The sequence below is a fragment of the Chiloscyllium punctatum genome, chromosome 16, assembly GCF_047496795.1.
Source record: "Chiloscyllium punctatum isolate Juve2018m chromosome 16, sChiPun1.3, whole genome shotgun sequence".
NCBI classification, from domain to species: Eukaryota; Metazoa; Chordata; class Chondrichthyes; order Orectolobiformes; family Hemiscylliidae; genus Chiloscyllium; species Chiloscyllium punctatum.
The window spans coordinates 38,603,337-38,628,759 of record NC_092754.1 but is presented as its reverse complement, the minus strand read 5'-3'; the positions used below and the strand labels follow the sequence as shown (position 1 = coordinate 38,628,759).

General features: G+C 43.3%; 1 protein-coding gene across 10 annotated transcripts in view; it reads left to right on the top strand.

The window, feature by feature from the left end:
• The window catches only part of nphp4 (nephronophthisis 4), a 431,145-nt gene extending 406,857 nt beyond the window's left edge, over window positions 1-24,288 (top strand). For 5 of the 10 annotated variants that reach the window (XM_072586731.1, XM_072586730.1, XM_072586736.1 and 2 more), the window contains 5 exons: window positions 7,578-7,663; window positions 10,895-11,066; window positions 14,128-14,307; window positions 16,241-16,384; window positions 21,790-24,287. In XM_072586731.1, coding sequence (XP_072442832.1) covers window positions 7,578-7,663; window positions 10,895-11,066; window positions 14,128-14,307; window positions 16,241-16,384; window positions 21,790-21,930 — 723 coding nt within the window. In that variant the 3' untranslated portion in view covers window positions 21,931-24,287. Of the gene's footprint in view, window positions 1-7,577; window positions 7,664-10,894; window positions 11,067-14,127; window positions 14,308-16,240; window positions 16,385-20,299; window positions 20,674-21,789 lie in introns of those variants that run through there. The other 5 variants (XM_072586739.1, XM_072586738.1, XM_072586737.1 and 2 more) reach the window with 4 other exon arrangements.
• The last annotated feature ends 1,135 nt before the right edge of the window (window positions 24,289-25,423 follow it).

Sequence of the window (25,423 nt, the reverse complement as noted above, 5' to 3'; positions counted from 1 at the left end):
TGGTTCTGGATTATTAGCCCAGTGAGATTGCAGGTACGCCACTGTCTCCCCTGTCATCTTTAATGATTTCAGCCTCGGCATTTGGCACAGCATCCAATAAGCATCGTGTCTCCTCCTTGCCTGTTGTGCCGAGTTACAAAAGCAATAACAACTTGCACCCTTAATGTAATAAAACTTCCTAAAGCATTTCAGATGAGAGTTACAAAACAAAATATGACATTGAGCTACATGAGGAGATAGAAGGTCAGCTGACCAGAAGCTTTTTTGAAAAGGGATTTTTGGAAGGAGGTGGGTGAGGTAGCAATGCAGAGAGACTGAGGGAGGGAAAGAATTCCAGAACCTAGGCTCTGAGCAGCTGAATGTAAGACCAGCAATCAGAACCAGGGCTACTCAGGAGATCAAAATTAGACAAGAGTAGATGAGGGTGGCACAGTGGCTCAGTGGTTACCACTGCTGCCTCACTGTGCCAGGGGCCCAGCTTTGATTCCAGCCCTTGGGTGATATCTGTGTGGAGTTTGCACATTCTCCCCGTATCTGCGTGAGTTTCCTCCGGGTACTCTGGTTTCCTCCCACAGTCCAAAGATGTGTAGGTTAAGTGAATTGGCCATGCTAAATTACCCATAGTATTCAGGGATGTGTAAGTTAAAGTGCATTAGTAAGGGGAAATACAGTGTAATAGGGTAGGGGAGTGGGTCTGGTTGGGATACTCTTCAGAGAGTCAGTGTGAGCTTGTTGGGCCAAATGGTCTGTTTCCACACTGTAGGGATTCTATGATTTCTATGATATCTTGGAGAGATGTCAGCTTAGAGAAACTTTAAGATGTAGGGATTACTGCAGATGTGAAAGGATTTGAAAACAAGGATGAAAATTTTAATGTGGCAATATTACTTGACTGGGCGAATGTTGTTCAGAGAACACAGAAAGGACAGGTCAATGGGATTTAGTGCAACTTAAAACTCTGCTGCCTGTGGTTTTGTATGACCTCAAATTTACGGAGTTAGTCAGGAGTACGTTGGAATAGTTGAGTCCTGAGTTAACAAAGGCTGAAAAAAGGTTTTGGCAGTGAAGGCAAAGTTGCACAGTGTTATGGAAGTGGAAATAAACAGTCTTTGTGGTGCTGTAGAAGCACGACTGGAAACTAATCTCACGTCTAAAGGAGACACTAGCACTATAAACAGGCTGGTTTAGTTTCACTGTGTCGGCATTGAGATGGATGGAGTCAGTAGCCAGGAAACAGAGTTTAGCATTGGGGCAGAAAACAATGGCTTCAATGGATGTAGGTTTGCTCGCTGAGCTGGGAGGTTCATTTTCAGACGTTTCGTCAGCATACTAGGTCACCATCTTCAGTGAACCTCCGGACGAAGCTTCCTAGTATAGTGACAAAATGTCTGAAAAGGAACCTTCCAGCTCAGCGAGCACACCTCTGTCCAGAACCTCATCCTGAGCTACAAATCTCAAAACTCGCTAATGGCTTCAATATTCACCTACAGGTGAAAATATCTCTTGTACATAATCTCAGTCAAAGTGTTTCAAAATGTGAAAAAAAAAGCTTTATCAATTTCCTCTTAGATCAGTTTTCTAGAGAAACAGCCCCAGCCTGTTCAATTTTTTATGATTAAGTATAACCATTCCATTCTGGCCAATCCTTGGAAATCCTTTTGCACTTCCTTCTCAGTACTTTACCATTCTTATAGTATGGAAGCCAGAACTGCTCACAGTGTTATCTAACCAAAATGCTGTACACAGGTTTAAATGATTTTTCTCACAGAGTGAGGCTTGTCTGGGAACATGGTCATCCATTAATGCAGGTCAGTGGACTAATATTGAGGTAGCGCTATTAGAACTCAATGACCTATAACATGAAAATACTGCTTCATGAGGAATCTTTCAATACTTCCCATTATTCTTTAGGACACACCCAAAAATAAGCTACAAAGTTTTTTTAGATGATTTATTTTATTAATAAGCACTTGCATGAATAAAGACACTTCCCTCATTTGTCTTTGGGAGCTGGGGAGGATGGTGAGTTTAATCTCTCCACTTATCATCTTTAAACAACATCATTTTGGTCTTCTCACAATCACTGTAAAAATGTCCATTTTATACCTCTCTTGCTATTAGAACAGCTGCTAATGCATGTGATTTCTCCCTTTCTCTGTCTCTTTCACAGTTTGACAAGGCAGCTGTCTTTATCGTGTCTTGCTTATCTCTCCTTGCCTTTCAGAAGTACAGTAAATCTTGCTTGGCCATGAATCATTACTTAGGTTCACACAGTAGTCAGTCTTCAGAAGTCTCAAGTGACCATGATGCTTTTTGAACCCGGCTAACCTTTGCAGCATGCTTGCTGAGCAGTCGTGTATTTCATATTCACTCTATTACTCTGAAAAGTCCGTTTTGAAAAATCTGTACTCCTCCCCTGAAGAATGTAATAGATATGTTTTGACACAGACAGTAAATTAAATTCAAAAGTTTCTGACAGCTATGGAATTATCCACAGCTTAATTAGTCTTTTTTAACATGTAAAGTAATCTATTTGGGATGTCCCAAAGTGCTTTAAAATCAATTAATTGTTGAAGTGTTGTCATTGTTGTAATGTGGGAAATTGAGGAGCTAATTATCACACTGCAAACTTCCAAAAAAGCAGCAATGTGATAATGAACAGATAATCCAATTTCGGTGTTAATTGAGGGATAGAAATAATTGGTCAGGACACCAGAGAGCACTCCTCTTTGAATTATGTCATATCTGCACCTGAAAGAGTACACAAGGCCACAGTTCTAACATTCCTGAAAGACAACAGCTCTGACAGTGCAGCACTCCCTGAGGTCTGTAGAGTTGGTCAAGACTTGGCATTTTGGTCTCAGGTTATGGGTGCTAGCACTAGTTGTCATCATGTAACGAATAGAGGTCACTTTCACTTCCAGTGCCTGCACAGTAACCTGATGGAACTGATTCCATGCCCCTTGTAGAACCTGTTTGTTTTCCATCTTTTAGTTTCCATGGTTTTACCAGATTGTGGTTTCACCAGTCACAGCAGCTAAGATTGAGCCCAGTAATTATACCCACTGGGCCAAACTGACTGTGAGTCAATCCGACTTCTAAATGTTAGGCCACTTATCTGGTGTTTTGGTCTCTGGCTGTCAGGTGCTTCTGCCACAGGTCTGAAGCAGCCATAGAGGTGGGCAGAGCATGAGGTGGCAGTTTGGAATGCCCACTGCCATTTACTTGGCATCAGCCAATTCATGGTTGTTATCTTCTTCCACCAACCATGCCCCCTCCACTCTCCTTTGTATCTACCATGCTGCCTTCATGTCCCGTCATATTCCTTCTCCATGCCCACATGTCCCCTTGTCCAGTATTCACTAAGTACAAAATTCATGAGCCATATAATAACAGTGGCAAATCTTTGAAACTCTCATGAAATTAAAAAATGTCAGCCATTCGGTTTACCCTTTGAGGAAAACTACCCCTTATATTCTCATCCAACTGTAAATCAAGTGGAATTAATGAAGGTCCTGTCGAAGATATCTTTAGTTTTTTTACACAGGTTTTGAAAACCACTTCAAAAAAAGATTATTATAAACTGATAATCAAACAAAGGTTACAGCTCCCATTGCACCCCTAGAAAAATATCCACGACATGGAAACTTAAATTTGCAATAAACATTTAAATAGCGAACCCAACATCTGTTTAAGTGACGGTTAAGTTGAAGCTGCCATATTTCCTGACTTACCAAAAGTAGCAGGTGGGAATCAGAGGCCAAATTTTAAAATGCAGCCCCACCATCTCCTGTTTTGTCCTTTCAGCATGGGTTAAGTCAGGGTGAGAGATGAAAATTCAGACCACAGCATGGGAAAATGACCCTGGCTTAGGTCTAAGTGTAAAGCCTTGGACGCATTTACATGTAGTTTTCTTTCACTGAAAGTGGGAATACACTCCAATAGTCAGCGGAGAACACAGAAATCATGTGCTAGATTGTTGTGATAATGGGATGAATATATTCCTATTAGTGATAAATTAGTGAAAAATTATGAAAGTTCCAAATATTTCAGTTAAATTCTTGTATGATAATCAAACAGCGATTCTATTGTAATCCCAAGCAAGATAGAATATTAACACAGGGAAGGCTGATGTGGAGCCAAACCCTGGTGATTAGGCACTTTGAAGAAAATCTGATAATTATCCACCTGATGGATGAACTGTTAAAGATGCATGTTTAACTCTGTGGTTGGTTCACTGCTCAGAACCTTAATGAGAGCTGCAGAAATATGACAATTTGTATTTCTCTTTGTTCCAAGCTGTCAGTGATGCCAAAAATAATCAAAAGTCTATTTATTGTCTTCTAAAATATGCCAAATAAGAAACTAAAGGACTGCGGGTGATCAGAAACAAAATCAGAAATTGCTGAACAAAATCGGCAGGTCTGGCAGTGACTGTGGAGAGAAAGCGCAGTTAACATTTCGGGTCTAGTGACCCTTCTTTAGGTCTGTTCGAACAGTGTTTTAATTGAAATAGAAGTGAACTTTCAACATAACCTATATAAAGCAACAGGTTCCTGTGGAGCATAAGTGCCAGCATGATCCAGCTGGGCCAAATGGCCTTTTATAAAATTTCACGTCATTCCATGAAAGAGCACATGATTGTGGAGCAGTACTTGTTGAGAAGTGAACTGAGGGGCACAGAGATATTCAGCAATGCTGATTAACCCCCAGGAAAGTCAGAGTAGGACGTTTCTGTTTCTGAAAGTACATGCTTTAGCTCACACAGGTTGAATGGATTAAATGATCTCCTCCCACTCCCGATTTGGTTTTGATCATATTGCTTATAAAGTATCAGTTTTTTAAAACTTTATTCTTTCATGGGATGTGGGCAGCCAAGACCAGCGTTTGTTATCCATCTCAGCTTCCCTTGAGCTAAGTGGGTTGCTTAGCCCTAGTAGAGGGCTGTTGGACGTTTATCAATTGTTGAGGGTCAGGAATTACATGTAGGACAGATCAAGTAAGGATGGCAGATTTCCTTTCTGAACCAGATGGGTTTTTACAAGAATTAATGGTGGTTGTCATGGCCACTGTTACTAAAATTGGCTTTCTATTCCAGATTTATTGAATAAGTTTAAATTCCATCGTGGGATTTGTACACATGTCCTCAAAGCATTAATCTGGGCCTCTGGATTGCATTTAATCCAGAGCTGCTGACATAACCTTTCAAAAAGCAGAATCCCTACATTCAGCCCATTGTGTCACGGTGACACTCTGAAGAGAATTAGTGTTGAACAGTGTGGCACTGGAAAAGCATAGCAGGTCAGGCAGCATCCAAGGAGCAGGAGAGTCGATGTTTTGGGCATTAGCCCTTTCTGATGATGGGCTTATCACCGAAACATCAACTCTCCTGCTCCTCGGATGCTGTCTGACCTGTTGTGCTTTTCCAGTGCCATGCTTTTTTAACCCTGATTTCCAGCTTCTGCAGTTCTCACTTTCTTCTAGTCCTCCAAAGGAAATAACTCTGATAAACGATGCAGCACTAAATAGTGGGATGCTGGTCCCAAACTGGCATCCACACATCTTGAGTTTCTCATTTCAATGCCGTTCGTGTCAAATGGAGCAAAGGAGAGAATCTATAACTATGGAATCATTAGCTCCACTCTTGCATAGCATTTCCTTATTCTTTCTTGTCAGAAGGCAAGGAAAGGAAAGGGAAGATCAAATTTTACCCAGATGGCAGGTCAGGCTACATATTTTCTGAGCTCCACTTGACTATTTGAGAATGTTTCCTACAAATGTTGGTTGATGAGTGATAACGTGCTTAGAAACATACCATGTTTTTGATCTGGTTTGAGTTCTTCAGTCAGTGTACATTTGTCTAATGATGTCGAGATACTTGTTTGGTATGCAGCTTTATCAATGCTGTAACACTTGGTTATGTGAAAATCATTGAATCCTTAGTGTGGAAGCAGGGCTTTCAGCCTATTGAGTCCGCATCAACTCTCCAAACAGTATCTCACCCATCTCTGTAACTCTGCATTTCTCATGGCTAATCCAACTAGCCTAGACATCCTAGGACGATTTACTAATCCACCTGATCTGCACATGGTAAGATCCTAGGGAATGTTGCTGAACAAAGAGATCTTGGAGTGCCAGTTCATAGCTCCTTGAAAGTGGAGTTGCAGCTAGATAGGATAGTGAAGAAGGTGTTTGGTATGCTTTCCTTTATTGGTCAGAGTATTGAGTACAGGAGTTGGGAGGTCATGTTGCGGATGTACAGGACATTGGTTAGGCAACTGTTGGAATATTGCATGCAATTCTGGTCTCCTTCCTATCGGAAAGATGTTGTGAAACTTGAAAGGGTTCAGAAAATATTTAAAAGGATGTTGCCAGGGTTGGAGGGTCTGAGCTACAGGGAGAGGCTGAACAGGCTGGGGCTGTTTTCCCTGGAGCGTCGGAGGCTGAGGGGTGACCTTATGGAGGTTTATAAAATCATGAGGGGCATGGATAAGATAAATAGACAAAGTCTTTTCCCTGGGGTTGGGAAATCCAGAACTTGTGGGCGGCACGGTGGCACTGCTGCCTCACAGCGCCTGAGACCCGGGTTCAATTCCCGCCTCAGGCAACTGACTGTGTGGAGTTTGCACGTTCTCCCCGTGTCTGCGTGGGTTTCCTCCGGGTGCTCCGGTTTCCTCCCACAGTCCAAAGATGTGCAGGCCAGGTGAATTGGCCATGCTAAATTGCCCATAGTGTTAGGTAAGGGGTAAATGTAGATGTAGGGGTATGGGTGGGTTACGCTTCGGCGGGGCAGTGTGGACTTGTTGGGCCGAAGGGCCTGTTTCCACACTGTAAGTAATCTAAATCTAATCTAGAGGGGATAGGTTTAGGGTGAGAGGGGAAAGAAATAAAAGAGACCTAAGGGGCAACCTTTTCACTCAGACAGTGGTACATATATGGAATGAGCGGCCAGAGGATGTGGTGGAGGCTGGTACAATTGCAACATTTAAGAGGCATCTGGATGAGTTTATAAATAGGAAGGTTTGGAGGGATATGGGCCGGGTGCTGGCAGGTGGGACTAGATTGGGTTGGGATATCTGGTTACCAAGGACGAATTGGACCGAAGGGTTTGTTTCCATGCTGGACATCTCTATGACTCTATCTTTGGACTGTATGAGGAAATCTGAGAACGCAAAGGAAACCCACGCAGACACGGAGAGAATGTACAGACTCCACAAAGACCGTCACCCGGAGGTGGAATCAAACCCGTGTCCCAGGCACTGTGAGGCAGCAGAGCTAACCACCGAGCCACCGTCCTGGCTGGCACAATGGCAGAAAGTATCTCCGTTTGTGGAGCTGAGTTTCTTTGCCTTTCTGAATGTCTTAATGCTGTCTTTGGGAGTTTACAAAGTCATGAACTGACAAAAATACCAAAGATTTGTAGGGTTGAGAACATCTAGGTTCATATTTTAGCACAAGCTACTGAGAAGATTTAATAGTTGCTTACTTGCAGGTGAATTACTATCAGCAACAGCAGAGAACATTTTATTCATTGATGGGCCCAACCTTTAACTATCTCACTTTTATTTCTTTTGCAGGCCCTCAATGAGCCTCAGGATGTTTTCCTGAAAGTGGCGTGTGGTCCCAGTCCAGAGGTCAAGAAGTTCTTTGTCATTGTTTACATGTGAGAAACTGACGTTAAATTGATTTGAATTATGTGTGATTAGGTACCAACTAATCATTGCATGAAGTCACTGGGTCTACAATATGCTGCTTTCTATCCTTTGGATTTGTCAGAATAACAGATCTGTGCACAATGAAATTTTCAACCAGATGCACATAGAATATAGGAGCCCCAATAGTCAGTGGGAAATTGAGAAGCAAATTTGTAAAGAGATCTCAGTTATCTGTAAGAACAATAGGGTGGTTATGGTACGGGCTTTTAACTTTCCAAACATAGACTGGGACTGTCATAGTGCTAAGGGCTTGGATGGAGAGGAATTTGTTACGTGTGTCCAAGAAAACTTTCTGATTCAGTATGTGGATGTACCTACTAAAGAAGGAGCAAAACTTGACCTACTCTTGGGAAATAAGGCAGGTGACTGATGTGTCAGTGGAGGAGCACTTTGGGGTCAGTGACCATGTTAGTTTTAAAATAGTGATGGAAAAGGATAGACTGGATCTAAATGTTATTTCTAAATTAAAGGAAGACCGATTTTGACAGTATTCAGCAAGAACTTTCAAAAATTGATTGAAAGTTTGTTCATGTTAGGGTGAAAGGCAAGACTGGTAGGAGTAGGGGATGCTGGATGATGAGACAAATTGAGGTTTTGATCAAGAAAAAGGTAGAAGCTTACGTGAAGTATAGACAGCAGGGATCGAGGGAATCCCTAGAATAGTATAAAGGCAGTAGGAGTACACTTAAGAGGGAAATCAGGAGGGCAAAAAGGGGACATGAGATAGCGTTGGCAAATAGGTTGAAGGAGAATCCAAAGAGATTCTATAAATACATTAAGGACAAAAGGATAACTATGGAGAGAATAGGACTCCTCAAAGATCAGTAAGGCTGTCTATATGTGGAAGCATGGCAGGCTGGGGAGATGCTAAGTGAGTATTTTACATCAGTGTTTACTGTGGGGAAGGGTATGGAAGATAGAGAGTGCAAGGAAATAAATAGCAACTTCTTGAAAAATGTCCATATTACAGAGAAGGCAGTGCTGGAGTTCTTAAACGCATAAAGATGGATGAATCCCCGAAACCTGGATAGGTGTATCCTAGAACTCTGTGTGAAGCTAGGGCAGTGATTGCTTGGCTCTGTGCTGAGATGTTTGTGTCACCGATAGCCACTGGTATGGTACTAGAACACTAGAGATTGACTAACGTGGAAAAGTCAGGGAACTATAGACCGGTCAGCCTGACATCTGTGGTGGACAAGTTGTTGGAGGGAATCGTGAGGGACAGGATTTACACGTATTTGGAAGGGCAAGGACTGATTAGATCATGTCTCACTAACTTGAAGAAATAACCAGAAGGATTGATGAGTACAGAGCATGGATGTGATCTATATGGACTTCAGTAAGGCGTTCGACTAGGTTCCTCATGGTAGACTGATCAGCAAGGTCAGATCAAATGGAATACAAGGAGAACTTGCCATTTGGATACAGAACTGGCTTGAAGGTAGAAGAGAGAGAGTGGTGATAGAGAGTTGCTTTTCAGACCAGTGACCAGTAGTGTCCCACTAGGATCAGTGCTGCGTCCACTGCTTTTTGTTATTTATAGAAATGATTTGGATATGAACATAGGAGGCGTAGTTAGTAAGTTTGCAGATGACATCAAAATTGGAGATGTAGTGGACAGTGAAGAAGGTTACCTCAGATTACAACCGGATCTTGATCATGTGGGCTAATGGCCTGATGAATGGCAGGTGGAGTTTAATTTAGATAAATGTGAGGTGCTGCATTTTGGAAATGCAAATCAGGGAAGGACTTATACACTTAATGGTAAGGTCCTGGAGAGTGGTGCTTAACAAAGATACCTTGAAATGCAGGTTCATTATTCCTTGATAGTGGATTCGCCGGTAGATACGATAGTGAAGAGGCATTTGGTATGCTTGCCTTTATTGGTCAGTGCATTGTATGTAGGAGTTGGGAGGTCATGTTGCAGCTGTACAGGATGTTGGTTAGGCCACTTTTGGAATACTGTGTGCAATTCTGGTCTCCTTCCTATTGGAAGAATGCTATGGAACTCGAAAAGGTTTAGAAAAGATTTACAAGGATGTTACCAGGATTGGAGCATTTGAGCTATAGGGAGAGGCTGTGTTCCCTGGAGAATCGGTGGCTGAGGGGTGACATAATAGAGGTTTATAAAATCATGAAGGGGATAATTAGGGTGAATAGCCAAGGTCTTTTTCCCAATGTAGGGGAGTCCAAAATGAGTGTGCTTAGTTCAAGGTGAGTGGGGAAAGATTTGAAAGGAACCTGAGAGAAAACCTTTTCACACACAACGTGGTGTGTGTATGGAATGAGCTGCCAGAGGAAGTGGTGGAAGCTGGTAAGTTACATTTAAAAGGCATCTGGATGGGTTTGGAGAGATATGAACCAAGTGCTGACCAATGGGACTAGCCTAATTTAGATTCGACGTTGGACCGAAAGGTCTGTTTCTGTGCTGTATGACACTGTGACTGTGTACATGACAATACACATTACATTTGAAGCCCTGTTGGCTGCACACTGCAGGTCCGGAAAGCTGAGTCTTTGAATGACGTATCTCTCTGGCTGCTGTTGGGAGTGTGAGAGAATCCCCAGTGATCTCTTTCTTCTAAAATGGAGCCAAGACAGAAGGAGACCATTCAGCCACTTGGATCATGTTGTCACATGGGCAAAATGAAAAAAAAAATCTATTCTGGAAATTTGAAATAAGATCAAAAAAATTCTTCATGTTGCATTTTGATAAAATGCCCCGAAGGTCTACTCTCTTCAACCAGATTGGCAGTTGCCTATTGGCAGTGGTTTCCCCAAGTACCGGTGAGTGATGGCAAGATCTGATGTGCCATCAGGAGACTCTAGAGTAGGGTCTTCCAAACGTTGGGGTCAGGAGTTCTGACCAAGTTATACAGCTGTGTTTCCATTCTACAAGGCCCTGATCTCACAGCCTCTCCTCCCCCACATTCTCATAATCTCCCTCCCTTCCTCAAACCCTGCAAACTCTCACAGAGAGAGAGATTTCAAAATCAGATCATGACCGGGAAATGGTTTGGGAAGCACTGCCAGGCAACATTCTGAAGGTTAGCCCCTTTGAATCTTTATAACTGGAGATCAATTAGCAGCAAGCTAAACACATTTATCTTGCATTGAACTACTGCAGTTTGATCAACTAGAGGGAAGTGAGGAGAAACATTTCTGGCTCCATTTTGCAGGGACCCCTGGGTGGCAGTGCCCGTCCAGATATGGCAGTTCTACATACACTCCATGCAAAAGATTGATGTGAGCTGTGTGGTCGGGGAACTTACTCAACTCTCATTGGTTCTACGTGGGACACAAACTGTCCGGAAAGTCGCTGCTTATACCTCAAGTCCTGAAGAGTTGCAGGTAACTGTACATTTATTGACAGAGAGATTACACCATTTTAAATATTGCTTTGTCACTTTCACATCTTTTGAAATACAAGCTCTTAGCTCCCAAATTTATGCACTACCTCCCTTTCTGGCAACTTAGTAAATGGAAAATCAGGGAGAGCTGAGGATCAGGATGAGCTGGGGATCGGGTTGGGGGTTGTGGTGAGCTGGGGATCGGGTTGGGGATTGTGGTGAGCTGGGGATTGGGTTGTGGTTGTGGTGAGCTGGGGATTGGGTTGTGGTTGTGGTGAGCTGGGGATCGGGTTGGCGATTGCGGTGAGCTGGGGATTGGGTTGTGGTTGTGGTGAGCTGGGGATCGGGTTGGAGATTGCGGTGAGCTGGGGATCGGGTTGGGGATTGTGGTGAGCTGGGGATCGGGTTGGAGATTGCGGTGAGCTGGGAATTGGGTTGGGGATTGTGAGCTGGGGATCGGGTTGGAGATTGCGGTGAGCTGGGGATCGGGTTGGGGGTTGTGGTGAGCTGGGGATCGGGTTGGGGGTTGTGGTGAGCTGGGGATCGGGTTGGGGATTGTGGTGAGCTGGGGATTGGGTTGTGGTTGTGGTGAGCTGGGGATTGGGTTGTGGTTGTGGTGAGCTGGGGATCGGGTTGGAGATTGCGGTGAGCTGGGGATCGGGTTGGCGATTGCGGTGAGCTGGGGATTGGGTTGTGGTTGTGGTGAGCTGGGGATCGGGTTGGAGATTGCGGTGAGCTGGGAATTGGGTTGGGGATTGTGAGCTGGGGATCGGGTTGGGGATTGTGGTGAGCTGGGGATCGGGTTGGAGATTGCGGTGAGCTGGGAATTGGGTTGGGGATTGTGAGCTGGGGATCGGGTTGGAGATTGCGGTGAGCTGGGGATCGGGTTGGGGATTGTGGTGAGCTGGGGATCGGGTTGGAGATCACGGTGAGCTGGAGATCAGATTGGAGATTGCGGTGAGCTGGGGATTGGGTTGTGGTTGTGGTGAGCTGGGGATTGGGTTGAAGATTGTGGTGAGCTGGGGATCGGGTTGGCGATTGCGGTGAGCTGGGGATTGGGTTGTGGTTGCGGTGAGCTGGGGATCGGGTTGGAGATTGCGGTGAGCTGGGAATTGGGTTGGGGATTGTGAGCTGGGGATCGGGTTGGGGATTGTGGTGAGCTGGGGATCGGGTTGGAGATTGCGGTGAGCTGGGAATTGGGTTGGGGATTGTGAGCTGGGGATCGGGTTAGAGATTGCGGTGAGCTGGGGATTGGGTTGGGGATTGTGGTGAGCTGGGGATCGGGTTGGGGATCAGGGTGAGCTGCGGATCGGGTTGGAGATTGCGGTGAGCTGGGGATCGGGTTGGGGATCAGGGTGAGCTGCGGATCGGGTTGGAGATTGCGGTGAGCTGGGGATCGGATTGGAGATTGCGGTGAGCTAGGGATCGGATTGGAGATTGCGGTGAGCTGGGGATTGCGGTGAGCTGCGGATCGGGTTGGGTATTTGGGTGAGCTGGGGATCGGGTTGGGGTTGTGGTGAGCTGGGGATCGGGTTGGGGATTGCGGTGAGCTGGGGATCGAGTTGGTGATCAGGGTTAGCTGAGGATCGGGTCAGAGATTGCGGTGAGCTGGGGATCGGGTCTGGGATTGCGGTGAGCTAGGGATCGGGTCGGGGATTGCGGTGAGCTGGGGATCAGGTTGGGGTTGTGGTGAGCTGGGGATCCGGTCGGGGATTGCGGTGAGCTGAGGTTCGGGTCAGGGATTGCGGTGAGCTGGGGTTGGGGGGAGCTGGGGATCGGGTCAGAGATTGCGGTGAGCTGAGGATCGGGTTGGGGATTGTGGTGAGCTAGGGATCTGGTTGAGGATTGTGGTGAGCTGGGGATCGGGTTGGAGATTGCGGTGAGCTGGGGATCGGATTGGGGATTGTGGTGCGCTGGGGATTATGGTGAGCTAGGGATCAGGCTGGGGATTGCGGTGAGCTAGGGATCAGGCTGGGGATTGGGGTGAGCTGGGGATTGGGTTGGGGATTGTGGTGAGCTAGGGATCGGTTGGGGATTGTGGTGAGCTAAGGATCTGGTCGGGGATTGTGGTGAGCTGGGGATCCAGTCGGGGATTGGCGTGAGCTGGGATCTGGTCAGGCATTGACGTGAGTTGGGGATTGGGTTGAGCTGGGGATCCGGTCGGGCATTGACGTGAGTTGGGCATTGGTGTGAGCTGGGGGTCAGGTCATGGTTCAGGGTGAGCTGGGGATCAGGTCAGGGATCAGGATGTGTTGTGAACTGAAGTTACTCAGTGAGCTGACCTCTGAATGCATTTCTGTCTAAACGTTCCCGGTCCAATGTGCAAATTGCAACTATAAATCAAAAAGCTTCCTGTTCTGACTGAGAGCTAAGCTGAATGAATTGGGTGAGATGATTATAATTTACCCCTTTGAGCTGGACAGAATGAAACATCTGAAGCAGCACGACCACAGCTGCAGATTGTGGGGTTGGAGCAAGGCCAGGGTGAGACTTGGCAGAGGCATTCCTGTATAAAATAACGAGAGGTACAGATAGGCTTAATGGTGGTTGTCTTTTCCCTCGGATGGCAGATTTCAAGACTTGAGGGTGCATTTTTAAGGTGAGAGCAGAGAGATTTTGAAAAAGACATGAGGGGCAAATGTTTTACAGAGTGATTCACATGTGGAATGAACTTCCTGAGGAAGTGGTGGATGTGGGTGCAATTATAACATTTAAAAAGCATTTGGATAAATCCATGAATAGGAAAGGTTTGGAGGGGTATGGGCCAGGAGCAGGCAGGTGGGACGAGTTTAGTTTGGGATTATGTTCCACATGGACTGGTTGAATCGAAAGGTCTGTTTCCATGCTGTCTGTCATAAAGAAACTGAGCTGGATGGGGTAGTTACATGGAAGGAGGTTGTACCATTCAGAATGACATCCACAGGAGAGCCCAGGAAAAATTTCAGAGACCCGTGTTGTCAGTCTGCTTTGTCTTTGTGAAAATTTTTATCGATTGATGTTTAGGAATATAATTTTATAAATAGATCTTTTGAAACTTTAATATGTTTTCATTATCCCTGTAGACTACACCCTCAGATGTCTTCTTACTTCCACCGCACACAGTGAAGGACCTGCACATTAGTGTACGTCCTCAGAAAGAAGGAGATCGCTGTCTCTACCTGAATGTAGTGGATGTTGATTTTCGCCAGCTGGTAGCCTCTTGGCTGATCTGCTTAAGTTGTAAGCAGCCCACCATCTGTAAGGTAATGAGACTATTGCATCTTTATTAAAGACAAATGGATCAATATAAGATTATTCACTCATTTCAGTATCTTAATGAATCCTTTCATATACATGGGCACAACTCTTCCTGCCTTTAGCTCTTATTTCTGTGTCCTTTCAGTGCCAAGCAAGGGCTGCTCAGTGACTCAGTTGCATCCAAGATTGACCTCACTGCTTCTGCCCCCCTTAGCCTCAGCAGTTCCACAGGCCTGATAACTCCTTAACTACAATATTTCCTTCAACCTGACCCCTCCTCATTCTGATATCACCTTCGACCCCAGTACCTCATTAGCTCAGTCTGTGCTGTTCATTCACTGAACACTAGGAAGATGTGAAATACTAATGTGGAAGCAAAAGCTGAAGCTTCAGTAGTCTTTATTTTAATTTGTATTATGAGTGTTATTGGCTGGGCCAGCATTTATTGCTCGTCCCTAGTTGCCCTTGAGATGGTGGTGATGAACTGCCTTCTGCAGTCCCCCAGCTCATGCTCAATATACCCTGATGCCATGTCAATGAAAGGATTCTGCTGCCTGTGTTGATGAGACACTTGTTTTCAGTGAAGACAAATAATGTAGTCATAAAGTCAGTAAGGTTTAGAGAGTATTTTTGCTTGTGAAATAAGAAGTATTAGCTATCACTAAGGCATCATCCCATGAACATTGCTGTTGATGTGAGTTGCATTGACCTTCGAATCACTGCAGTGGAGTTTCACACCTGAATTCACTGTGATCAAATGCTGCTGCTCAAACTCGCTGATAAATCTGTAGGTGAGTTACGTTGTTTTTCAAGAGAAACGTCCTGCATTGAGGCAAAAAAATGGAGGAAATAATTTTGGACAGTAAAGCATGCTGTGGTACAAGATGTCTGTTCTACATCCTGCCCAATATTCCTCATTGACTTTGGTGGAGTTGATCATGAGCATAGAAATTGCTGGAAAACCTCAGCAGCTCTATCAGCATCTGTGGAGAGATAAGTTTTGCACAGATGCTGAGATTTTTCCAGCAGTTTCTGATTTTGTTTCTGATTCCCAGCACCTGCAGTTTTTTTTTGGTGTTTTTTTTTGTTGATCATTGAGTAGGTCGATTAGACAAGGCAACAGGAGCACCTCCATTCGCATTGCACAATTGCCAGCAAAGATCTCTAGCCTTTCAGTTTTCTTGCCCATTGGACTTGAGCTTCTTGGATTGCCTCAATTCTTCAGTTGTTAAGTGCATGGATTTATTTGGAACTGAGCTGTATAAACCAGCGAAGTGTGAGGTTCAATATGATTTTGTGCTACGTATGTTGATCTGAGGCTGAAGCAGTGACAGGGCTCCGATAATTGACATATGTATCTCTGAACTGTTTAATGAGGGCTGAATGGAGCTACGTCAACGATATGAGAGAGAAGGCCAAGTAATGAACCTCATGTTGACTGATGGACAACTGTGTAGAAAGACCTCATTACTGCTGAGAAGAGAGAGATGTTGTCTAACTGTCTCATCTTGCATCAGGTCATACGTAAGAATACAAAAACACAGCCATTTTTACTACAGGGAAAAAAAAAGTTGCTAATTGGTTGGCAAGTTGATTCTGATTGGCCTGTATTCAAAAATTTAATACAATTTTTGATTTAAAAACTTTTAAACAATCACAACAATTTATGCTGTTGAAGAATGCTGGTAAGTTGACTCTCATTGGTTCAGATGCCTTGTAGTATGCATTGTCATTGTTTAAAATTTGGCGTTCTTGTATTTGTCCCAACAAACCACGCGTAAAGCTTCAGTAACATATTTCTCTTTGCAGCAGTTCTCAAGTTCAGTACTTTTGATGTGGGAAATTGGACAAACATTGGGGTTAAGTAGTAGGATCCACATACCAGTCTTTTTGGCTTCACTTTTCAATTTGTATTCATGCTGTTGTCTTTGTTCAAAGGCTTTTGAGATCTCTATTCCCATTGGGGAAGGGAGAGGTAGCAACAAGCGCATCAGCTACACCAATCCATACCCGAACAAACGGATGTTCTTCCTGTGGACCAACCGGCCGGATTTACTACAATACAAAGAAGACTCTTTCGAGGTGAGCGCTGTGCATAACTCAATTTAAAATAATGTCAGGTTTTCACCAAATGTTGAAAAATAATTCTTTGAGGAAAACAAAAATTTGGAGTAACACCAGGAACTTTTCCCTCGTGACTTAGACTTTGTCTGCATTTTGAAAGCAGCGTGCCCAAAGTTGTGACCTTGTAAATGCCTAGATTATAGTGCATCTGGAATACAGCACTCAGTTCTGATTATTAGCCACTTACTGGATTCTGTAAGCTCAAGGGAGTGAGCTGTGACGGAAGGTTAGAGAATGTTAAATTGAGACTGAACACCCTGGAAATATTCAGCAAATCTGGCAGGATGTGTGGAGAGTGAAATAGAATTGAAATTTGGAATCACTGGCCTATCCTCAGAACAAGTTAGAGAATTGTAAATGCTACAGCCTGTAGGGAGAATTGAGGGTGGAGATGTCATCAGGATAGATTAAATATGAAATTTAATTGATTTGCAATGTATGAAATGAATTGCAAGGTAATAAAGAAAATCCACACTCTCCCTCTGAATATTTGCAGATGAAATATTAGCAAACCCCTCAGATAGAGAACATGAGGGACCAAGGTCCAATCCTCCCACTTGTTTTCCTCCCACATTGCATTTACTATATGACATGTTTCAAATTAGTCATAAACTGCATTTCAAGCTATTATTTTCTGAAATAAATGTATCTAATTTGCATTTGAATGAGTCAGTCCCAATTGCTTCCACCCTCTCCTTTGAGATCCTGTTCTGTTGATTGACCTGTCACTCACTAAGGATTACCTTTAAATTTAGTTTCTGCCCAAGTTCTCAGATTCAGCTATTCTGGACAGAGGGTAATGTGTCAGCTAGAGTCACTCACCTCCTGCCTCTAAGGTTATGGCTTCAAATGTGTCCTCACACACTGAAGCATAGAATTTGGTTGAAAGTTCATTATAGTGAGGAAAAGCAGTCTTTTAAATGAGGCACTAAAACACCATCTGCCTGTTGCAAGTGGATTTAAAAGATCTCAAGGTAGCATTTAGAAAACTGTAATGGATGAAGAGAGGCAGATTTTCTATGTTCTAGTCAATATTCATTCCTCAATCTTGCTGAAAACAGATCTGCCACTTGAGTGCGCGCTTGCTCTCTTTCTCTCTTCTCTTTTTCTCTTCTCTTTTCTTCTTCTCTTTCTTTCTCTCTCTCTGTCTCTCTCTCTCTCTCTCTCTCTCTCTCTGGCTTCTCTTTCCCTCTACAAAGTATGTTCAGCTAGGGTAACACTTTCAAACCTCACTGTTGTTTGTGATGTGTCCTGATGAAGGAAGCATGGCGTCATTTCCTTCTTTTTATAAGTGATGTAGATCCAAATTAATACTTTCAGATAGATTAGACTGACCAGGAGTTTCACATTTTAACTTGATGAGAAATAACTTTGGCACAGATATTGATTAGGACTTCTTTATTTAAGTTAATATTTAGAATAATCTTCAAGGCAAGGCTGTAAGAGAAAAGGTTTAGAGTTGTTCAAACCACTGGGAATATGAGTGTGTTATGAATTAATTTTAGGACAGATATCCTCTTCTTGTTTGCTCCTGAGAGAGTTATACAGGACTACAGTATATTTGCTCTGGATATTAATGTTATATTATTATCTTGTTATAGTTGAGGATGAAGAGGCAAAGAGTATTTATTGATCCAGTAGTTTAGGCAGATTTTTAAAAAAAGGAGTTTGTCTGAGGAATAAAGAACAAAGAAAATTTACAGCCCTCCAAGCCAGAGCCAATCCAAATCTACTGTCTAAACCTGTCTGTCAATCCCTAAGCATCTGTATCCCTCTGCTCCCCACCTACTCATGCATCTGTCCAGACACATCTTAAATGAATCTACCGTGCCTGCCTCTACCACCTCTGCTGGCAACGCGTTCCAAACGCCCACCACCCTCTGTGTGAAGTACTTGCTGCGTGTATCCCCCCTTAAACTTTCCACCTCTCACCTTGAAAGCGTGACCTCCCATTATTCTGAATGATTACTTTGCATTAGTGTTCACTGAGAGGAACATGATGAATGTTGAGATTAGAAAGAGAAGTTTGATTAGTCTGGATCACGTTGACATAAGTAGGCTCTTCCGTTCATTATATAATTCGCTCTAGAATTAGTCTTGCCTAACTACATCACCTCACATTTATCTGGATTGAAAACCATCTGCTACTTTTCCGCCCAATTCTCCGGTCTATCTATATCCTCCTGTATTCTCTGACAGTCCCTTATGCTTTCTGCTACTGCACCAGTCTTCGTGTCATCTGCAAACTTGCTGATCATACCAATGATCAGATCATTTATGTATATTACAAACAACAGTGGCCCCAGCACTGATCCCTGTGGAACACCACTGGTCACCTTCCTCCACTTCGAGAAACTCCCTTTAACTACTACTCTCTGTCTCCTGTTGCTCAACCAGTTCTTTATCCACCTAGCTAGAACACCCTGCACACCATGTGACTTCACTTTCTCCATTAGTCTACCATGGGGAACCTTATCAAATGCCTTACTAAAGTCCATGTATATGACATCAACATCCCTTCCTTCATCTGTCAACTTGGTCACTTCCTCGAAGAACTCCATTAAGTTGGTAAGGCACAATCCCCCCCCACACAAAACCATGTTGCCTATCAATGATAAGCCCATTCTTTTCTAAATATAAATAGATCCTATCCCTCAGTACCTTCTCCAGCAACTTTCCCACCACCGACGTGAGGCTCACTGGTCTGTAGTTACCCAGAGTATCCCTTCTACCCTTCCTGTACAGGGGGATAACATGAGCAACCTCCAGTCCTCTGGCACCTCACCTGTATTTAAGGATGCCACAAAGATATCTGTCAGGGCCCCATCTATTTCCCCTATCGCCTCCCTCAGAAACCTGGGACAGGTCCCATCCGCTCCTGGGGATTTGTCCACCTTAATAACCTCTAGCCGACCCAACACGTCTTCCCTACTTATGTCAACGTGATCCAGAGTAATCAAACTTCTATCTCTAATCTCAACATTCATCATGTTCCTCTCCTCAGTGAACACTGAATCTCACCCATTCTCAATAAAGATGTAAGTGACATTGTGCTTCAATGATGTAGAGCCCTGGTGAGACTGCACCAGGAGGATGGTCAACTGTGTCTGTCGTCCTTATCTAAAGAAAATGATTACTTGCCATTGAGGGACTGCAAAAAAAAATTACTAGTCTAATTCCTGGGCTGGCCGTCCAATCAGGAGAGCCTGTGGAGTGTAGACCTGTATTATTTAGAGTTTGGAAGAATAAGAGATGATCTTACAAAATTCTCAAAGGGCTGGGCAGGGTAGTCGTCAGAAAGAGGTTTTCCCTTGGCTGAGCTGAGGGTGAGTGTTGGTCCAGAACCACTGACTCAGAATAAAATGTAGGCCGGTTAGGGCTGAGGTGAGCAGGAATTTCTTCATTCAGAGGAATGTTTTGAACACTCTACCCAGAGTGCTGTTGAAGCTGAATAATCGGTTACCTTCATGAACCAGATTGATAGATTTCCAGATATCAAACCATCAAAGAACATGGGGATAAAATGGTGTTCACGCAAAAGGATCAGTCGTGATCTTACTGAATGGTAGAATGGGCCAGAGGTACCGAATGGCTTACTGCAGCTCCACTTTCTATGTTCATACTAATTTGTTTGTGCACCTTTAAAGGGTGATTCATCACTTTATTTCTAAAGCAAAACAAAGAACTGCGAGATGCTGGCAGTCTGAAACAAAATCAGAGATTGCTGGTGAAACTTGGCAGGTCCGGTGGGGAGAGAGCAGAGTTAGTGTGAGTCCGGTGACCCTTCAATGGAACTGATGAAGAAGGGTCATTCCGAACATTCTGAAGAAGACTCACTGGACTTGAAATGTTAACTCTGCTTTTGTCCCACAGATGCTGCCAGATCTGCTGAGTTTCTCCAGCAACTTTCTCTTTTGTTTGTTTCGTGGGTTTATTTGAAGTACTGATGAGTGTAAAAGGGGACACTGGGAATTGGTAAGTAGGATTTCCGTGTAATCTTTTGAGTAAGGGTTGGTCATGCTGTGTCTCTGTCCATTGGAGTTTAGAAGAACTTGAGGTGATCCCATTGAAACATCTACGATCCTGATGGGGTTTGACAGGGTGGCTGCTGAAAGGATGCTTTCTCTTGTCAGTCAGATTAGAATATAGTGGCACAGTTTAAAAATAAGGGGTGCCCCAAAAAAGATGGAAACAAGGAGAATTTTTTTCTAAGTTATTAGTCTGTGGAACTCTCCTGAAAGCGTGATGAAGGCAAGATCATTGAATATTTTTAAAATAAGTCAGATTCTTTATTACTAAGGGAGTCGAAGCATGTTAAGGCCACAATGAGGTCAATCATGTTCTTATCAAGCGATATAGTAGTCTCAAAAGGGTCAAATAGACTACTCTTACTCCTAATTCAGTGTATATGTAAATCCTTAAGTTATGATCAGTATTAGATAGGGAATTGGTAAACAGTTTGTAAATAAAGTACGGTTCACAATCAAAGACCCTGCAAATTCAGGCCATGAATCATTCACTGATTAATTCAGCACAGAGACTGACAAATGATGAAAAAGGTTAATGTAATTTGACCCAAGCTAACAATAATATCAGGCATTCGGGCACAATGTGCTTCAGCATCTAATGGAACTAACGCATGAGCTAGGAGTGCTGTGTGTCACTACAGTCTTTTCTTTATTCACTCACGGAATGTGGACGTCTCTGACTCAGCTAGCATTTGTTGCCCATTCCTAATTGCCCAGAAGAGAGTCAGCCACACTGCAGTGGGTCTGGAGTCACATTGTAAACCAGACCAGGTAAAGGTGACAGATTTCCTTCCCTAAAAGACATTAGTAAACCTGATGGGTTTTTCCAACAATTGACAATGGATTCATGGCCATCATTAGACCCTTAATTCCAGAGTCTTTTTACTGAATTCAAATTCCACCATCTTCCATGGTGGGGTTTCAACCCAGGTCCCCAGAACATTAACTGAGTTTCTGGATTAATAATCTAGCAAAATCACCACAAGTCCATTGCCCCTCTAAAGCTGAGGACTGAGGTGAAATGGGTTTCATTACTGAGGCATATCATTGTTTACTTTGAGCACTAAATGCATTAAGATAGCATTTCTTTCCCACTTCCCAATTTCCTGCTGTTATTTTGGTGGAAGATTGGTTGAGAGTCGGAGGAAAGTGGCATTTTCGTCTTTTTTCCAGATTTGCACTGACCTGGTAGACAAGAGAAGAACTTATGGCAATTAATTTTTAAATGTATTTCAGTGCAAAAGGGCCATCCTTAGTCCTTTTCATGAACACTAATTGTCATGTTCCTGAGTAGAGAACTGTCCCTGTTTTTCACAAACTTTGTATTTTTTTCAGCTTGATGGTGGTGAGACTTACCATATCGGCCTGCGGTTTGCACCAGGCCAGAATCCTGGTGTGGAAGAAATCTTGATTTTAATTAATGACCAGGCTGAGAAAAATGAAGCAACTTATTGTGTGAAAATTACTTATCAATAAAATGTCTACTTGGATGCCTGATAAACCGGCATCTTTGAAGTGAGTGCATTTTGAAAGAGACATGAATCCCATAACTCAACAACAAGCTTGCTGTAAGAGAGGTCCGTGCAGAAGCTGATGTGTATATGCCGGAGTGATAATAAAACAGCTCTGCAATAAGACACGACTGCTGCTCAGCAAAAAGTGAACGTTCTACTTTAAACCTTCATACTTGTGACTACTGGTTCCCTGCCTAGTGCTTTGCATTGGTTTGAATACGCTAATACGTTTTATATCCTGCACTGTTTTCACAACTTAATTTCTAAAATATCTCTCTCCCATAATCTTAAAACATCGCAACCCTTGAGCGATCTTAGTGATTGTTAGTCTAGGAACTCCAAGCCTTATCCTTCTCTAAAAATGTTTGCTATTCCTTTCATCTCACTGGCAATCTCCCACCCACCTCATTCTACTAGCATTAAGTACATTATCAACATTTTTATTACTTCGCGATTCTCCTGTTGGCCCCAAGCCCCACCTTCAAGTTAGTCCAATTAACCCACAAATGTATCCATCATCTCCTGTCTTGTTCTAGGTCCTCTCATCAGTAGGCCTCATTAGCCTCCAATGCCTCTCAGTTACTAGCACAAAATCCTTGAAATTATCAGTCTCTTTTACAATCCCTCCCTGGCCTCACCTCACCCAGTGCCTTTCAGCTGAGACCCCGTGTATTGTTCATTGCGATGTTTGATAGTGGAGCCAGCTCCTGTATCAATGCAGTTCTGATGTTCCATCCCAAAATCCCGTGATCCGCACCTTCATTCTTGTTTTATAACTCCTCTTCAGAAACATGGTGTTGCTTAACTTTTCAAATTATTGTTTGTTCTTTGCTCTGGAACATGTAACATCTCAGCCCATTTTATTATGCTTAGGTGGTAAATGCAAACTATCATCGCTTATCAATGATTTATTTGAACATGACCCTTAATAATAACTATTCACTGTAGAGTCCTAGAGCTCTACAGCACAGAAAAATGCCATTCAGAGCATCAAATATGCACTGGTCAAAAACAAGCACCTAAGTATTCCAATCCCACTTCCCAGCTTTTGACCCATAGTCTTGTGTGCATTGGCATTGCAAGTGCACATCTAAATAGTTCTTAAATGTTATGAGGGTTTCTGCGTCTATCACCCTTACAGGCAGTAAGTTCCAGATTCCCATCACTCTCTGTCTGGGAAAAGAGATCCTAACATCCACTCTGAACCTCCTGCCCTTTGTCTTTAATCTATGCCCCAGTCATTAATCCCTCCACTGAGGGGGTGGAGAGGGAGAGTTCCTTCCTGTCTACTCTATCTTTGCTCCCCCATGTAATTTTATACATCTCAATTCTGTCCATCTTCAGCCTCTTCTGCACTAAAGTCTGTCCAATCTCTCTTCATAAATAAAACTCTCTAGCCCAGGCAACATAATGGTAAATCTGCCCTGTAGCTTTGGCTAGTACCCTCCACCTTCCCAAAATAAAACATGCAGCTCTCCTGCTGGCGCTCTGATCTCTGTGGTTGACATTTTTCATTTAATTGCAAGTTGACCTTACTCCCTAAGTAAGGTACAAGTTGATGTTATATTTTGATGATCCGTCTGCATTCTGACATCACAGAAATCAGCAGTCAATGTGTTAATCTTAAGTTTATCTCGTTTGACCTCTTGAGAGTAATAGTACAGAAAAGACATGTTAAGAGCAGCCATTTGATGGTTGCAGCTTTAGCCAGTGTTGTTAGAGAAAAAAGGAAGCTTATTTCAGTCTGTAGAAAGCAGACCTGGGCCAGTCAAGATTTTTGCTGATAAAACAGTAGCTGAGAGGTCTGGAATCCTCAAATGGAGCATCATGTGTGGCCATTGACCTGATGTATGAGGCCTGCTGATAAGTTCACTCTGCTTGGCTGGGGACAGGTGACATCCAGACCCACAGGACATGTCTGCACCAACAGTCAGTATCCACACCTACAGGCATTATCCAAACTTGCAGTCAGTTGATCAAGTATCATTTCAAATCCACATAGAGACACTATGTTAATGACATTTTATTTTGTACTGAGAAAAACAATCTAGTCCCTGAGCATTTATTTTTAACCTTTGGCTTGTCTGCGTTTTCTAGGCTGTAGTAGTAACACACAGCTGGCAGAAACCTGGTGTATTTACTGATTGGATAAGTTTGTCCTTTTTGTAATGAATAAATAGTGCAAAATATATTTTTAAATAGAGAAGATGCTGATTCACTATAAACTGGGTGTGTACAGTTTTTCAGTATTACTTGTATACATTATTTATTTTATATTTGTTACAATGCTTTATGGAACTCTGTGTAACGTTTTCAAAAGTAAAATCAGCTTTGTTTCTCAAAGTCTATCTGTCTTCATTTGAAGAGGTGGAAATTAGAGTTAACTAAAATGGAGCACTTTGTAGGGGCTGACACTGAGCCTTTCACATCTGGGACCTGGGCTTGTACTGAATCCAAGACAGCAGAGGAGAGCTCCTCGTTTTGACTGTTCCCTGAGCAATTTTTTTTTAGGGGGGGGGGAGCTGTTAATAGACACAGGCTTGAAACCCAAATAATCCTAATTCAGCTTTAATCGGCAAGTTATTCAGAGGTTTCACAGAATCGCTGCCGCGTACACTAGCGGATTGAGTTGTGACAGAGTATCTAATAACAGTCACGTGGAAGCACTTGACGGTGACTCTGTGTAAACACCGTAGGAAATCACTCCTCTCCAGCAATGCATTTCCCCATAGAGCCATTGATATTGAATAGTGTTCAGGGAAGGCGGTATAGTTCTGTATTCTTATGACAGTGCATGTTCCCAAGGTATGACATCACTTAGGGATGGTTGCCGGGAACAGTTTGCAGATAGGCCCAGAAGTGTTTGGTCTCATGCTCCTTGAATCTCTGTTGCCAGGGTGCTGCCCGGGCATCTGTGGATGGTGTCACTTACAATCAAGATTGAGGTGAAATTCAATGTTAATGTTCACACCCAAACAGGAAGCTTGAAGGTTTGGGATGGAGAGGTGTTAAGTGCTAAGTGAATCAGGCCTCACAATTTCAAAATAATCAATCTATAACCCCTGCCCTGTCATCCCCACCCATTCGGGCTTTCACTTCACAGAGCCAGAGGACTTATACACTTAATGGTAAGGTCCTGCGGAGTGTTGCTAAATAAAGAGACCTTGGAGTGTAGGTTCATAGCTCCTTGAAATTGAAGTCTCAGGTAGATAGGATAGTGAAGAAGGTGTTTAGAATGCTTTCCTTTATTGGCCAGAGCATTGAGTATAGAAGTTGGGAGGACATGTTGCAGCTGTACAGGACATTGGTTAGGCCACTTTTGGAATACTGTGTGCATTTCTGGTCTCCCTCTTATAGGAAGGATGTTGTGAAATTTGAAAGGGTTCAGAAAAGATTTACAAGGATGTTGCCAGGGTTGGAGGGTTTGAGCTCTAGGGAGAGGCTGGGGCTGTTTT